We start from the raw sequence: 17,555 nt of genomic DNA, 5'->3' as shown, positions 1-17,555 counted from the left end.
CAGAATAAATTGATGAAGTTAGACTTTTTACCAATGCCTGACTAATCAGTGAACAGTGAAATACATCTGCAACATGGCCAAAGGTATGGCCTACTTGATATATTTGTATTCATTTGCAAGTGCAACCATGGTAATATCAAAACCCTGTTTTGACCTGAAGGAAGGAAAAACTCTAAATTCTCCTCTGGCTTCAGAGCTGCGCTGATAGTTTTGTGAAATAGCTCCTGGCCCCGCCCCGCCCCTACTGTCGATGACGCACTGGAGCCACTGAGGCTAGCTCCTCCCGAGCACATTCGCAGCAGGTCGCCGCTCGCACCAAAAAGCTGGATGCCAACCGCCGTAAAATTGGAAAGAAGAAGAAGAAGAAGAAGAAGAAGAAGAAGAAGAAGAAGGTCGCCGCTCAATCGCGAGTTACTGTCAGTATTTACTACGTTACAGCCTGCAGTTTGCTAACTAGCAAAGTCATCGACTACCATCGTTTAAGTAAGTACATGTTTTCTTTTTGTGTAACGCAATAGCATGTTTACATTGTTTTTAGTTTATATATTTAAAATCTGTAACGTCATCTTTGTTCAGCCTTGTTTACGCAATGTTGCTAGTAACGTTACATGTAGAAATATAACTAGCTACAGTAACGTTAGGTGGCCAAAGCTTTAAAGTTGCATCTAAGTTTAACTTTTGGTGTTTTCTTATAAAAAATAACGATGTATAGGTAATTTAAATTATTTTGTTTGCCTGAACAATGCTGCTAGTCCAGTAACGTTAGCTAGAGGTGCTAGCAAGTGTTAGCTAGCACATGCTGTTTTTTAACTTTTGTTGAGGTTAAGCAATGTTGCTAGCCTAGTACACGTAGAAATTTTACTATTTTACATATAGAAAGACTAAGTTTAACTTCTGGTGTTTTCTAACAAAACAGAATGATGTATATAGGTGTTTTTAATTTATTTTTTTGTCCGAACAAATATGCGGCTAGTTCAGTTCACCGTGTAGCTACAGTGGCTAGCAAGTGTTGTGCTGTGTGTTACTGTACTGGATTTAAGGCTATTGTGATTTCTAATTCTGTACTTTTTATGTTTGAGGACAATTCTGTTTTCACTTTAATCACTAACGTACACTCAATGAATACATTTTATTTTTTAACAATTTCACTGTTCCACGTTTGGCTGATCAGTTTTGTCTCCCACAGCATAGCTACTGTATATTCCTAACGTTAACAATGCGGCTTTGTTCACATTTTCTTGCAGATACCTTGACCAGAGCATAACTGGTTATCTTCACCCATGAGACCTACTGTTGGACAATCGTTTTGGCTTTAAAGGTAAATGCTTCGTTAGTCACAATGTCTAGTTGCTGGGCCAAAAGGAGAAGGATTTTGCGCTAAACTAAGTGTTACATTTAAGTCCAATTCATTAAATGTATGCAATAACTTCGAACATATTTTTACGTCAATGATTATCAATAGGGGAAAGTAATCACTCCGTTATTGGTCCTTGGACTCCCCTGGCATCTTGTGTTCACCATGAAGTTTTCAGCTATGAAGGTATATTCTAGGCCTATGTCTTAATGGCCAGTGTTTTAACAGTATTGAAAATAGTGCCTTTTATTTTTTTATGTAGATTTCCAGAGACTCCGGACTGAAAACCGAGCCCTGAGGGAGGAGAACCAAGCTCTAAGGGAAAGCAATGCACGAGTAGGTGAGAACATCCACTCTTCTTAAATTTTACTTTTTTGTGTGTGATGTAGGTTCAAAACTATCATATGCCTTTAAATTTGTAGCTTCGGATGACAGTGGCTCACTTCAAGAGCAGGTGAAGCAAGTTGGGACAATGTTGAAGACGTTTGCTCGCACTGGGCAATCAGGTACAACTTGCAAACAACACCTGTAGTTGTTGGTTTAATTCCCACTGGGGCCACCTGTACATGTAGTAGACCTAGATAGTAATGTCATAGTTTAGTAGTTGAGGGACCAGGACTAACTATTTTATTCTATTATTCCGGGAACCCCTGTAGGTGCAGATCAGACCCTAATGCTGCGACGTCTTGGAGAGTTTGGCGATGTTGTGCCACATGGACCACAAAATGGACACTATGCTGCAACATTTCAGTGCCAATGTGTCTGTTGGAGAGTTATCTCTGCCAGGGGATCTGTTACTCCCCCTAGACACCCAGGAAAATTTGGCGTTGCTTGACGATAGTTTGAGGCAGGATAAAGAGCTCCAGGAACGATTTGTAAGTGTGCTGCTTTCGTTTATAACGCCGTAGGGTAATCTAAAAAGTCAAATTAAGATTGTACCCTGCATATTCTACAGTCTGAATCCACAGCCTGTCACATTTTATATTTAATTATGAGAAGCTTCAGAAAAATGTAATTTGTAACACTTTTTTGGATTTTCAGCTTCGGTTTTTGGCTATCTAATGTGGGAGGGACCTAAAGACAACAGTGTGGCGAATGCTTCAGAGTATATTCTCTAATCCGCTTTCCATTAATACAACCTGGACTGGTGTAGGGGATAAAGCATGTTTTAGAGACCTGTTCCTGAAGACCATTGTTCAAAGTAAGTTGAATATTTTTTTTTTATATTTAAGTAGATGTGTATGGCCTTATTCCATTTGAATGGCATGACACATCTGTATTTTCTACAGGGGCCATCCGGAAGAACCCGGCAACCCAGGATGCCACTGATGAGGCGGTCCAGGTTAATGTTACGCGTTACCTGAAAGGAGCATCTGACCGTGAAGGCGGAAAAAGGCGCCGCACAGCTGAGAGGGACCCACAGCCAACCCCTTAAACCTAGGCTGACTACTGACACCCCAGCATCACTGACAACTGTAACTCTTTCGTTGTCCTGCAGTCAGTAACATCAAGAAGCGCCAGACTACTCACCCAATCCACACTGTTCACTGTGGAACTAACTTTATTTTTTTATTTTTTTTATTCTCCCCCTGACCCTGCATTACCAAGGATCTCAATTACTTTAAATACTATTTGCTGCTTATTTCATTTGTTACCGTGCTTAACTATTCTATTGTTAAATATAGCTTGCAAATGCTTGTGCCTCAGGTCAGCATTGTAGTTATAATGGTCTTTTCTACTACTGTTTTTACCTTAGTATTTTTATATATACATTTTATACATGTATATATACACGTCAAGTTTTGTTTATCACAGATACTAGAGACAGATCTTATTGCAGCACAGTGTAAATCTTGTGCCCCAGGTCAGCAATGCCATTATAATGGTATATTCTAGTCCAGAGCTTTACTCTAAATTATTAGGCTACCACTTATCCTATTGTTAGAAATGGCTTGAAAATGTGATGTTATATCTTGATTTATTTGCTATCCTGCACTTTCTTTGGTACCAAATATCCTCATTACTTGTTATAATGTTTACTGTAATTCTTTTCATCTTAGAGCTGACCTCTTTACATTATTAACAATTATTGCAAGTGCTATAATTTACTGGCAAGGCTGTTTTTTTTTTTACCAACATTTATTTGGAAACCTGCATGTTTTTTATCGTGTCTATATATATATATATATAATTTTATTATTTATATTTAAGTGATCTTACAAATTTTGTTTCAATGACAGTTACTGTACTTTGAAATGTGGAAATAAAACGTCAAATGTAAATTTGTCTGGTTTGATCAATCATTATCCTTGTTAAAACTGCATGCTATAAATATAAAAAATATATATTCAATAAGCGGCGGCAGATCGCTCAAACAGCGCTTGCCTCCGACGGGCCGCGGAAGGGCCGCCTTCGGTATAACGGTGGCGGAACGGCGGTTGGCCTGCGGGCCGGCCGCGGAACGAAGGCGGTAGGAAGGCGGCTGCCGCTTTTAAAAAGCGGCTGCCGCCAGCGGTGCGCCCGCAAACGTGTTTGCGATTACGCCATTCTGACGCTTCTACTGCCTCCGGAGCACCGCCGGTGGTCCGCCGACTCATTGCTATCTGGGTAGTTCCGTCTCTTTGGATAAAAGGGAATTGGAAATAAAAATCAATAATAGGCTGAACTGTAGCCTACCATAATAATATGTCCGTATAGCATGTCCGTAGATTAGCCTACCTACCCGGCTGTCACATAGGGGATAACACGGTTTTTGTACAGTATAAAAATCATAATGGTTCTTCCCATATAAAACGTCTGGAATATGTGCAATGGTCAATCCGCATTTTTAAGCCAGCTAATTGTACAGTAGGCTAATATTCAGAATGTCCTCGTATAACGCCAACGACCGCTTCCTTTATGAAATATAGCAGACCACCTTTTTTAAACTGTTATTTAAGCTATATTTCAAGTTTTCATAGATAGATAGATAGATAGATAGATAGATAGATAGATAGATAGATAGATAGATAGATAGATAGATAGATAGATAGGCCTATATAAATTTAGGCACATAACAAGCATTGCAAACTACAATAGCCTAAACAGAACTGAAACCTTTGTAAGATTCGCTCGTCTTCACAAAAACTGCATGCATGGTTTTTAAACCTCTCGTGTGGAGAAAATATTGTTTGTTCTGGGCAGTATAGCATTGGCAAGCCATGGCAAAAGACCGAGTTTGTGTTGTTGAATCATGATTTTTCTAGTAGGCTATATCTTAAAATAGGAGCTCATGACAAATAAAAGTTCCAGATGGACAAATTTAAATGCAAAAACCAATGTGAATAACAATATCTTAAAATAAAACCGAGAGTGGCAAACAAGTTTTAGTTGTACAGCTTGAAGTGTACTCATACACATGAATGGCCTATTTATGAATGAAGTGCATTTATTTGTAATTTTAACTGCAAACAGGGAAAGAGAGTAGAAAATACTTATGTCGCCCCCTCTAGTGGAGAGCATTAGCCTACGTTAGAAAAGATATAAGCGAGTCAGACCAGTCTGAAGATCTGAGCTGAGTTTAGTGAAGCATTTAAGTTCTAGGCGGAGTCAATTTCTCGTAATAAATAATAATAATGTTTAAATATGCTTTCTCAAGCCAACATAATAAAGAAAACTCAGAGAAACGTCGACCAATTCAGTATGTAATAAAACCATATTAGTTTTATAATAAAACTAATAACATTTTAAAGGTATGCTGCGCTCTTCAACTTTCTTTTTATGTGAATTGAGTTGGCTACACATGCTTACATTCATAAATATAAATTTATTTATATTGCAGCCATGCAGGAGTAGACCATGCAGCCGTCATTTACCCTGCCATACCCAGCTGATGCAAAGCTGAGTTTATATCTATTATCTACACAGAAGAAAACCCTGTCTAGGCTCTTTCCCCGGTACGGGTTGTGTCGAGCCATTCGTTAGTCTGGTTGTTTGATGAGAAAAATATGAAATGTAGTTGAAGTTCCAATAAACGAGATAAGAATCCGCACCTCAGCTGCAGCAGCGGAGGACTCTTATTCTGCTGTGCGGAACTGATGACGACAAATCAGAGGAAAGGGGCGTTTCATTCCCGCCCACGTGTAGAAATCGAATATTCAAGCTGTTTATTAATTTTTCTACCTCAGAACGAAAAATGAAAAATCAAGCTGAAATTGTTTTTCGTTTTTTGGCAAAAAAAAAAAAAAAAAAAAAAAAAAACGAAAAGGAACTGTTTTCTAATTTTTCTATTTTCAATATTAAACAAAAAAACTACTGAACGAATGATACACGGATGGAAATCATTGAAATGGCCATTTTGGTCTCCGTTTGGTCTCCGTTCCTATGACGAATGAATTTCAAGGGATGTGGCGTCATCTGCTGGACAGCAATGCAATTACGTGCAATAATTATACGAGGTGGAATTTTTTTCAAATGGAAATATAATCAGTGCAAACTAAGTTTTATTCAAATTAACTTGGATTAAATCATCGTATTTTATAATCAATAAAGTACATGATTTACCAGACAGAGCAAAATAGTAAATAAAATGCCACCTTTTAATTTCCCTCAAAAGCTGTTGAATATGCCAGGACACATGAAATTCCCATGACAATTACAATGAGTTAAATTTTAAACTGGCTTCTCTGATCTCTGTAGTTCACTTATCATGGATTGTGCTGGTTGTATGGCCCATCCTCAGGAAACAATAGCTAATGTATTTAAACTCAAATGACAACTGATATATTATAAAAACAGTTATTTTGAATTGTAATATTATTTCACAATATTTTAGTTTTTACTGTATTTTTTGTGAAACAGTTGTGCTGCTTAATATGTTGTAACCATGATAATAATAAAACAATCTGGATTCTTGTGAATGTAAAGTTAAAAAGAACAGCATTTATCTGAATAGTAACCTTCTGTAGAATTATCATTTATTTGAATAATAAAAAACAATCTTATTGGCCCCAAACTTTTGAACGGTTGATGAGATAAACTTCATGAATGTGCAACATAAACAACATAAACTCATGTGCAACTCAAACTCATTTTCAGAGCTCTCACATCAAATCTGTCTGGTCTCTGAAACCCTCTGAGGTCACTGGGTTTATATGGGGTTAAAGGTGAGATGAGGGGAATAATGGGGATTGAGGGGCAGAAACAGGAGTTGGTCTGGAGATCAGACTCCTCTCAAACACACCTCTTTGAATGGCAGAAGGATTATTTTGTCAGATCTTTTGTCATCATCCATAGCTTGTGTTTACTTTAACTGCGCATACTCAGTCTTTCATGATCAGTCCATTTCCATGTGTGCAAACAATTATTGTTCATGTACATCATCTCTTTTCCCCTAATGAAGTTGTATGCTCTTTTTCCCCCGACTCCTCTTAGAGAGTGTGTAGATAGTGTAATTGCTGAAAGGTGTTAAGCCTCTCCAACCTTTCTCCACATGCGCATATGAGTCTGAGTCTCTGTAGAACAATACCAGCTCCCAGCACATGGAGCGCAGCTAGCCTGCAGCGCTAACCCTCCCTTAACCCTTTGTTACGGGCTAATCTGTTGCCTTAACAAAGACAGTGGCCTCCAAGTTTTTGCCTCCATTGAAGAGGGGGATGGTGGGGCACAGAAGCAAGGGAGTGGGAGAAGAGGAGAGAAAGACAGAACTGTGTGGGGGATTTCAATACTACTGTCATGTCCTTGGGTGACTTCTTTTGTGTTAGTAGGTTGTGGTGATGCTCAGAGAGGGTTGAGTTTAGAGTTTAAATAGCCACAGATGTAAAATAAATAAAGACAATGGGAAGATATTTCAGTATAGCCTAAAAAATAAAGATAATGTAAAATCATGTAAAACTTATATATATATATGAACTATTAACTTATATTAACCATGTGTTATTATAATTGCGAATAAAAATACATATAGGCCCTAGGCCTATATATATTATATTTTTATGGAATATGTTCTATTTTATCTCCGTGTATTATTTTACTATTATGCAATTATCCGTGTACAAACCCTCCGGGCAGGAAATAAGATGTTATGGGATTTCTCTGGGAATGAGGGATGGACGAAACTGAAAAAAAAAATCTTTTGTTTCTTTCATGCAAGCCACAGGGTTAGGAAGTGTCATATATCCTTCATGCAGTAGGGGGCGCCTAAATGCAATCTGCGTTGAGTATAGACATGTGCTCCTTGAAAGGTGTGTGTATGTGTGTGTGTTCTTTGGGTGTGTGGGGGGGTTCTTTGTTTTAGTAAGTAGCTACTGCCCATTATAAGCTTTTTGACCACTTGACTGAGTGTTTTGACTGACCAGACTTATACAACAGATGTCCAGAGCAGTTAATAGAACTAGCATGCTCAAATGTGTGTGTCCCAGATTTTTATATTTAGTTAAAAATAATCTGAACATACTTTTAATACGAAAATGCGGATCTGGTTGTTAGGACAATTCACTGTTGCAGAACTCTCATTTCTCCATCTTTCCTGTCTTTGTGTAGGGGTTTGATGATCATGCATACTCCCAGTTTCCATCTTAACAGCACACAATGTTACAAAGAGAAATATTGCACTCCTGGTACTGGACACTTTCTTTTTCTTTCTATTATCCTGAAACATACCATTGAAACATGGTATATACCAGACACATTTCGTTTTGAGCACTGGCACTTTTTCCTGTAATACACTTTTTTACTTCCATATCTATACAAATTATCTGTACACATCTGTTGCTTGTGAAAGAAGTTTCATAGAAATTTCAGGGTATGACCTGATAGACCTAAACCTTTTCCACTATCTGCTCTGGTCATTTGCGTAGATGTATGATGCTCCGTACGGTCAAGCATTAGATCACACTTCTACTCGACCAGCGTTCACACTCTGCCCTCAGCGAGGAGTGTGTTGGGTGGAGGGGTTCATGACATCAACACAACCTCTTTTATAAATCTCAGGGAATCTAAATCTGCTGAATCCAAATGAAATGGAAAAACATGGACTTGTCTCCAATAGATGTTCATGCATAGCAAGTATGAGTTAGAATTCCTGACTGAAATCATATAGGCTAATTAATACAAAGAAATGCATGGCCGTTCATCAACAAACTTAAATACACTGATCAATGCATTTGTGGAATTGGTTTGTGGAATAGATTGGTTTATTAAGCTAAAATGAGGAACCATTTCATTTGATTGTATCTCTCTTGTAAAAAAAAAGAAAGAAAAGTTTTTTTGTAATCCCATCATTTTAAATTGGGTTTATAGCAATACCAGAATAAAATAAATGTCAGTTGTGATCTGCATTTTTTTTTTTATCTGACTGGTGACAATTAAATTTGTAATAATAACAATAATTCGGGGGGCATATGGGAGCAGAATGATATGGATGGACTGTATGGATTGATGCAAAATATTCCTTAAAGGTAATTTTTTTCATTTGGTTTTGTTGCCTATATTTTTTATTCTTGTTATTTTATGGCTTATTTTCATTCTCTAGGCTATATCTTATTGCTTTCAAATTACTGTTATTAGAAGTTTATTATACTGTGTCTTGCTTTTCCTCTCTGCAACACTTTGGTGATGTGTAATAGGCCTACATTTATCATGCAATTAATAAAGTACAAATAAAAAATAAAAAATAAAAATCAGTTGCATTTAATCAACAGATGCTTTAAACAAAACCGTACAGAGTGAAAAAAACTCCAGTGTTTGCATCTTGGCTTTTAAGGATTAGCGCGTGCTGTCCTGGCCAGTTCAGACGCAACATATTGATTAGTGCGTCATGCATCAGAAGACAATTAAAAAGACGCATCAGCTCAATCGTGATTAGATTGTAGTAGTGACGTAGACGCTTCTATTTTCATTCAAATGCTTATTTTAGTGCTGCGAATTGCCTTCACATTCACATTAAGCGCGGTTCACACGCTCTCCCCGCCCTATGATTCCGGTGGGTGGGTCCACGCGACGCCCTCGCACACAAAGACGCAGATCTGGCGCGAAAGCACTTTTACCGGCAGTGGGCTGGGGGAGGGTGCGGCTGCACTGCACCACGCGGATCGATCGTTGCTGCCGTTGTAACAGGACACCCGCTTTATTTCTGCAAGGGGAAAAAAACTTTTCTCGTTGTTCAGGTTAAACGGCCGTAAACAGAGGCGTCTGGTGTGTCTCGCGCGCTATTGTTTAGTGAGCGCGTGTGTACCGGAGTTCTACCGGACGCTGCGCTTCTTTGTTCTGTTCCGCGCGTCCCGTAGACTCTCCCTGGACTGTGCAGGTCTGCGACCCCATGGTAAGTGCATTTTACATCAGAATTCCATAATTTGCTTAAACCATACTTTAAGTTCGTTTCGTTGTAAACTTTCGTGTTAACCCGTGGGCCGTTGAACATTTCCTGGATCCTTTAATCGGACCCGGGTGCTCCCTTTACCCCCTTGTTTTAGTGCGTCTAATCTTTATAGAAGTATAAAGCACCACATGTATACCGCAACTCATGGTTTCTGTGTGACTTTTAATCATTGATTTAATCCTGCTAGTGTTGATTAACGACTTTGATGTGTTGCTTTGGTTGTTTTGTGGCTGCACGAGCGCTAACTAGACGAACCCCTGCAGTTGTGCGCGTGCTACAGAAATCAAATGTGTTTATAATTTATAGTTAGGGCATTTAATCAATGCACTCGATTAAGAGCGTGCACTTATTGAGCATATGCGTTTACATGTAAATATATTATTTAAGCAATGCATTTGGTGAGAATGTATTTGCATGTCAAAAGTGCATGTAAATATGTATCATTACAAACTTGCTTTAAAGTAGATACATTTATGTGAGTTAAGTAATGAGTAAGAAGCATGCATTGTGGGAGAGCGTTCTGCTTGTAATGTGCATTGCGTCGCATTTGAACTCCACGTGGGCAGTCATCATTTGATCTAATGACCCCGTTGTTTTCACAGATAATCTTGTAGAGGTTCTGCAGCAATGCTTGGAGTCAACACACACACACTGTACGGCTGGGACATGGAGCACTACTTTTACGATGAGATGGACACCGAGGAGGACTACTTTAAGTCTACAGCCCCAAGTGAGGACATATGGAAGAAATTCGAGCTGCTTCCCACCCCGCCCATGTCACCCTCAAGGACCCTTGTTGGGGACTGGTTACTGCCGCTACCAGGGGACTGGCTCGGGTGGGCACCGCCGAAGGTATTAACATGTGACGAGGAGTACGAGGGGCTGCACAAATTCGACCCACTGGACATTTTTGGTAATCTGGGCTCTATCGTTATCAAAGACTGCATGTGGAGTGGTTTTTCCACGAGTCACCGACTGGAAAAAGTGGCTCTTGGCGAGCGAGCACCAGTGACTGCTCAGATTCAGACCTTGACCACACAGAAAACTGCTCGTGCTCCATCGGGCACGCCCGTGACTGGGACCCATGCGGCACAGTGCGTGAGCCCCGCCGCAGTCCTGGAACTCCCTGTCCCGCATAACAAGAAAGTGGCTGCGGGCTCCTCTGGTTCGGAGTGTCGCTCGGATTCATCCGGTAAGATATGTGATTCCTTCACATGTGATTACTGGCATGAGTCCATTTGTACTTCAGAATAATCCTGAGCCAATGAGGTGATATATCTGCTGTTACTGTGCTATAAAGATGAATGTTGTTGCAAGTCATTTTCAATTCAGATCAGATTTGGCAGTTAGTTGGTGTTATTCTTCCATTCCATTGAAAATTGATCCATAAGAAGCCAAAGTATCAAGCTTTGCCTGGGACCCAGCCACTCGCAGGCTTAAAGCCGATGTGGAGCGTCAGTTGTTGCAGCGGATTCCTTTTTTCTCTGCTTAAAGTTCTGTAGTGCGCTCCACGCCCAGTTTTCCTTTCCCACACCCTCCACACTAGTGAGGGGAAATGTCACTTTTATAAACTCAATTGTCACTGCAAGCAAGGTCATGCAGCGTTTACGTTCATCATACAAGATGTTCTGTCTTGACTCTTGACATTTAGTTTTTTCATGATTAATGAATTAATATTTCTAATTTATATTTTTCGTCTGTTTATTTTTTTTAGTTAACACATTTTTTTTTAATACTGTAGGTTAACAATAATCAGAATAAGTTTGGGGTATTGTTCTCTATTTATACAAATTTGGTTAAAATCTTGGTGGTAGTTTTATTATATTTTGACCTCTATTTTGCCATTTTAAATGGCTATAGAAGCTGGTATGGCATTAAAAACAAACTGCCTCATGTGGCTGTGTAGTTGGAATGCAACTTTCTTGCCAAGAACTGTGAAATATTCTACAGATTGACTTATTATTGAGGTGACATGTAAACAACCATCACACATTGGTTAATTTAACTGCTATGCAGTGCATGCATTAATTTGATTTGTAAATTTCCTTTTCTGTTTTTTGTTTAGTTGGCAGACCATTCTGGTTTTCTCTTTATATAGTATGTTGTGCTGGAAAAGATGTCAATTAATTTGATATGCTAAGTGCTTTAGCTAAATGTGCCAAATGTTTTGTGGTCTCAGATGAGGATGACGATGAGGATGATGATGATGTGATTGACGTGGTGACGGTGGACAACCGACCGAAGCGCGGTCGCCCTCCAAGCCGACGAACGCCGGTAACCATTACAGTGAGTGCCGATCCATTTGGCCCATGTCCCAAGCACTTCCACGTGTCTCTACATCGGCAGCAGCACAATTACGCTGCTCCTTCCCCTGACACGGATCCTGAGGATGACTTCGATGAGATCGAGCCTGTGAGCAAACGGCCACGTCTGGAGCCTTCGTCCTCCCCCTCGTCGCCACTCTCCTCGCCGGCCACATCGGACTCTGAGGACTTCAGCGAGCAGCGACGTAACTTCCTGGAGCGAAAGAGGAGGGACGACCTTCGCTCGAGGTTCCAGGCGCTCCGGGAGGAGATTCCAGGTCTGTCTGGATCCTCGAAGACCTCGAAGGTGGCGATTCTGACGCAGGCGACGGATTACTTGCTGAAGCTTCACGGGTGCCAACGGCGACACGCTCAGGAGAAGAAAAAACTGAAAGCCAAACAACAACAGCTTCTCCGCAGGATCAGTGCGTTACAGAACTCCTGAAAAAAAAAAAGAAAAAAAAGTCTGCTTTAACACTGCACAATATTTCCAAAGCTCATTATGGACGAGAACTCATTGTTTGTCAATCACTGAAATGACACTTAAAACACTGCAGGGAGATCTTTAAAATCACATTGAAATCTGCCCTTCTTGAAGGGATCTGTACATGTGTGCGTTCTGGGCTCTAGATTTTAGTCGACACATGGACAACTTTGTTTGAGGAGACAATGACAGAAATGTGCACATGCAATGCCTTTATAAACCTCAGCAGATGGCGATGAAGAGGAAGTTGATACATTTACCTCCATGGCAAGAAGGGTGGGTGGTGTTTGTATGCATGTGGGGTGGGGTGGGGTGGGGTGGGGGGTGGGGGCTATTATGAGTGGGGAGCATGGTGTTTGAACATGTGTAGAAAATATGAAATGTCTTGTTCATAACTTGATCTGTACAAAACTTGTTGTAAATACTGTATTCAGAGGATGTTGTCCTCCTGTATCTACTCATCAACTGCACAGAGATTCTATTTTGTTAAAGAATAAAGCATCTAAAATGACACGTGGTTTTTCCCATTTAATAGGGTCTAAAATTAACACTATTACTGTAAAGTGCACTGAGTTATGTACTCTCCAGACGTCTTGTAAGAGTAAACCTAAGCTAGAGTAATGCAGTTTAAGCTAAAGTGTAAAATTCCTGATTCCTGGTCAGAATTTTTATTTTATTTTTTGAGGTCTTAAGAGGCAGCAAATTATGGTTCACGTTAAGATTAGTTTTTCAGACCCTTTCCTGTGTGTGCCTGTTAAGCTGAAAGAGGAAGTGTTCTGGATATTTACTGCAAAACAGGTAGTTAAAAAATCACCTTTACCCCCATTATCCAGCACAACAGGTTAAACCGTGACATGGTGGAGGTGTGAAAACTGATTTGCATTTATGGAAGGCTTATTCTCTCTCATATATTAAATATAATCCCATATCTCATTTCTCAAAATGAATTCTTAACACTGCAGAAGTGGGATGCAGGAAGCTGAAAGAGGAAGTGATGCAAGCAGCGCTATGCCTTTTCATGAGTATCTGAATTTCTTCACCAAACTGGGAGCAGTTTAGTCCATCAGATTTTACTTCATGATTGTCTTGAGAAAAAGGTTTTTATTTTGAGAGTGAGAAATGAATACTTCTATGCAGCAAGGACACGTTAAATAGACCAAAAGTGACAGTCAAAACATTCTTACAAAATGTTCTACTTAAAATAAACGATGCTCTTTTAAACTTTGTATTACGCAAAATAAGCAGTGCAGCTGTTTTCAACATTGATCAGTGTTTCTTGAGCACAAAATCAGCATATTAGAATGATTTCTGAAGGATCATGTGAAACTGAAGATAGAGTAATGGCTGCTGAAAATTAATTGTTAACTTTTTTTTTATTGTAGGTCATGTTTTACTATACTTTTAATAATAAACTAAATGCAGCCTTGGTGAGCATAATTGTTTTGGTGAACGCCTGCTACTGCTTTTGTACAAAAAAAAAGTCTATTCATTGTCTATTACATAAGAATCCACAGATAAACAGTAGCTCTCTCTCAGACATAAAGCCCGGCTGTACCAGCACCATCTCTGCCAAGCGCTGACCCAGATTCCATTCCCATAGAATCACAGGAAGTCAGACAGATCCCAAACAACCGGTGACCCACTGATCATAATGAAGCTAATCTTTGCCACACACACTCATTTATTTAGTTCCCACTTCCTAATCCCTGTGTGTGTGTGTGTGTGTTTTCTCCAATCTCTTTCATTTCTCCTTTTCTCTCGTTCAGAGAGTAACTGCAGCTAGGACAGGCAGTGTTTATGTCTCTCGGTCTGTCTGTCACCTCACTGTCTGTGGACGTTATGGTCTGGGTGTGGCACAGAAGCAAGTTTATTGCATTTGACTTGCTCTGAAACTGAAACTGTCTGGCCAAACATTTAAGTAAATCTGCAACTGATTTTATTTGGTGTGCTTTTGGCTCAAATCTCAAGTAATCTTAATCCCACAGTTTAAACAACAGCCATCTGGGTGCAAACAGATAGACCCATGCGTCTCCACTTTAATGTAATTAGATTACCTTTTCAAGTAACTAGTAAAGTAACATTACTTTTAAATGAAAAGAAAATATCGGAGTTACTTTTTCAAACAAGTAACGCAAGTTACTTTTGTTTTCCTATTTACATTTATTAATTTAGCAGACGTTTTTATCCAAAGCGATTCACACATGAGGTTTCATCACAAAGAGGCAATAAACACGAGCAGTGCAGGTAATACAGCGTTTCAGAGCATTGTTTACAATAGAATAAGCTAGAACAGGCAGAGATTAAGGAAAAGGAAAAGCATAGGGGATTTTTTTTCCAGCAGGATGCAGTTGAGATGAATCTTCAGCTGTTTATTCACTTCTGTTTCTTTCAGATAGGGTTGGGAAGATTGTTCCACCAGCAAGGAACAGTGTAAGAAAACGTTCTGGACAGTGATTTTGTGTCTCTCAGTAAAGGTAACATGAGGCTTTGCTCATTTATGGACCTCGTGTTTCTGGAGGGGATGTGGACTTATAAGAGTGAAGGGTGCAGAGCTTGATATGCAAGCATCTTGAACTTGATGTGAGCCGTAACTGGTAGCCAGCCAGTGCAGAGAGATGTGGCGTGGACTCTCTTGGGCTTAATGAAGACCATTCAGCGTTCTGGATCATTTAGTGGTTTGATCGAACATGATGGAAGTCCAGCCGGAAGAGAATTGCTATAGTAAAGTATATAAATGACAAAGGCCTGGACGAGAAGTTGTGAAGCATGTTCAGTTAAGAAGGGTCTTCCTGACGTTATGCAGTACAAACCTGTATGATCGCGCTGTCTTTGCATTGTGGTCTTTGAGGGAAGGTCATCAAAGATTACCCCAAGATTTCTGACCCAACTTGATGGGATTTTTGTTGATTAATTAATCCTACATATAGGAGCCAATAATAATCTAAACAACAGAAACAGAAAACTGTATCTTCCGCCGTCTCAAGAGACTGTGCGCTGTTGTGTGTGCTGTGTGAATATTATTTATTGTATTTCTAGACTAAATGTGAGGATGCATTTACTCATCTCACTTGCACAAAAAACAGATTCAGTATTCCTCAAAATGAATAAAAACAGCGAAATGCAAACTCAGAATTGTATGCAAACCTGTATTTGTAAAACAAACAAGCAGGCCCCAGATGAGAAAAAAAGTAACGCAAACGTAACGTTACGCATTACTTTCCATAACAAGTAGGCTAACTAACTTTTTTAGGGAGTAAGTAACACTGCAAAATATTGTAATCAATGCATTGCTTTTAAAAGTAACTTTAGCAAACACGGCATATACCGGTAAACACACTATTAGACACTCATAAAGTCAGCACAACATCTAAATTGACCCTATTTGTTCTTCATGCATGTTACTGAATGATTCATCCATGGAATTCATGTTTTAAAACTTTTTTGTTGTTGACAAATGCTTTTTGATAAACAAATTGCATTTAGGTCTGCCTTCATTCCAGTATGCAACACTCGTTATGTGATGGAAAACTTTCAACTTTATTTTTTATTATATCTAATTAACAATTACCAAATTAAAGTGTTGTCTTAAATACAGGAAATACATGTACTTGAATTTTATTTAAGTATTACACTCCTAAGTGGTTATTAGATTGGATTTCAGGGGTTTGTGAGTCTACGTGTGCTCGTTGGTAAGGAACAGCTGTTGCATTGTGTTGATGCACTCTCAGATGAATGAATGGAGAGAGCCTTCAACTGAACCCAGAGACCCAGTTGTATCATTTGAAACCGCCCCTCTGTGCTGTGATTGGCTGAAGGGGTTGTATCTCAGTTATGGAAAGGAGGCCTTTGTCTGTTTGGTTTTTGTCTTTAATGAGATTTTAGACTCCTGGTCATCAAACCTTCAATTATCAGCAGCACCATGTCTTCACTAACTTCAATGCATTATCATTGATGCCGTTTACAATTTTCCTGGATGCAATATATTAAATTTCACATTTTTAAAAATATTAAGAGGAATTCTGTGTGCAAGTTGGATAGAATACAGCAATAATTCTTACATCTGTGATGGTGTGCATGTAGCTAGGCAAACACTTTTAATACTTTTGGAAAAAGGTGCTACTCTGCTATTTTTTTTAATGTTATGCCTATGGGATCAGCATGTATAAAACTAAGAACTGTACTTTTGCCGTGTAAATTTGCATTTTATTCTATTTTTCTTCTATGCAAGCACTATAAAAACTCAAAATGATTCTGACTAAGTGCACATTTAGATTATAGATTAAAAATAAAGTATTAAACACCTGGGAAAGAAAAGAAAGTGTGTAATTAGGCATGTAAGGTTAGTGTGTATATGTATCCTTGTGTGATGTAAGCTGAATATAGGTCAGTAGTGTAGGGAGACGGAGCTCTGGCTGACCTCAACACAGACATATCTTTGTTATGTAACATTCTCTTCCCTGCCCCTCCCTTTTCTCTCGGTATTGCTCTTTTCTCAGATTCAGACTCAAGCTTTTGCCATTGTAAAATTAACTTATATCTGCTACGGATTAATACACGTTTTTAAGTCCATATATAACACATGCACATAAACATATAAACGTATTTTCTCCCAACCCAACCCATGGCTGACGCTTTCTTCATAAAGTGTGATATAGCCTAATTAATGATCAGATGCTGCCCTCTGGCGGTAGAAGGACGCATAACTAATAGTCTTGATTGTGAATAAAAGACAAAGGGTTATTATATGCACGATTATATACACCTATTATATGCACAAACAGTAATGCAGTAAAGGTTAACCTGTTAAAACATTTCAAAGCACTGAATTCTGCATAGCTCTTTAGCAAACAACAGTTTTTCTTAACTGTGTGTAGAGTCACAGATCTCTTCATAATTTCTGTTGTTTGTGCTATTATGAGCTATTTTATAGTTTTAATGGCTACAGAGCACGTGTATTTATTTATTTATTAAATACACAACAATAAGCTATAATATAATATAACTCTATTTTAAGTGCTTTTCATTAAAGATATTGGTAACAAAAAATTATTTTGTTTC

General features: G+C 38.9%; 1 protein-coding gene and 1 long non-coding RNA gene across 3 annotated transcripts; both read left to right on the top strand.

Annotated features, from left to right (window-relative positions):
• The first annotated feature begins 310 nt into the window (after positions 1-310).
• Positions 311-3,503, top strand: LOC307010775. Of its 2 annotated transcripts, XR_013800266.1 has the most exons (8): positions 313-483; positions 1,245-1,318; positions 1,463-1,540; positions 1,617-1,694; positions 1,777-1,860; positions 2,011-2,229; positions 2,396-2,555; positions 2,644-3,503. It is a non-coding gene; the product is annotated as an uncharacterized lncRNA (long non-coding RNA). The 2 variants fall into 2 exon arrangements; XR_013800265.1 differs by having other exon boundaries at positions 311-483; positions 1,463-1,690.
• Positions 3,504-9,091: 5,588 nt separating this feature from the next.
• On the top strand, positions 9,092-13,009 carry mycla (MYCL proto-oncogene, bHLH transcription factor a). Its single transcript, XM_079636397.1, has 3 exons — positions 9,092-9,653; positions 10,313-10,902; positions 11,890-13,009. The coding sequence occupies exons 2-3, from the start codon at positions 10,338-10,340 to the stop codon at positions 12,456-12,458; spliced, it is 1,134 nt and encodes a 377-aa protein (XP_079492523.1). The 5' UTR covers positions 9,092-9,653; positions 10,313-10,337; the 3' UTR covers positions 12,459-13,009.
• The last annotated feature ends 4,546 nt before the right edge of the window (positions 13,010-17,555 follow it).

This window comes from Phoxinus phoxinus (genome assembly GCF_949152265.1).
Source record: "Phoxinus phoxinus genome assembly, chromosome: 14".
Classification (NCBI taxonomy): Eukaryota; Metazoa; Chordata; class Actinopteri; order Cypriniformes; family Leuciscidae; genus Phoxinus; species Phoxinus phoxinus.
This window is presented reverse-complemented; position numbering and strand designations above follow the sequence as displayed.

Bases quoted from the DNA above. Each gene is read 5' to 3' on its own strand.
- mycla (XM_079636397.1), top strand. From the start codon at position 10,338: ATGCTTGGAGTCAACACACACACACTGTACGGCTGGGACATGGAGCAC. The intron at 10,903-11,889 runs GTAAGATATGTG...TTGTGGTCTCAG, and splicing joins GTGTCGCTCGGATTCATCCG to ATGAGGATGACGATGAGGAT.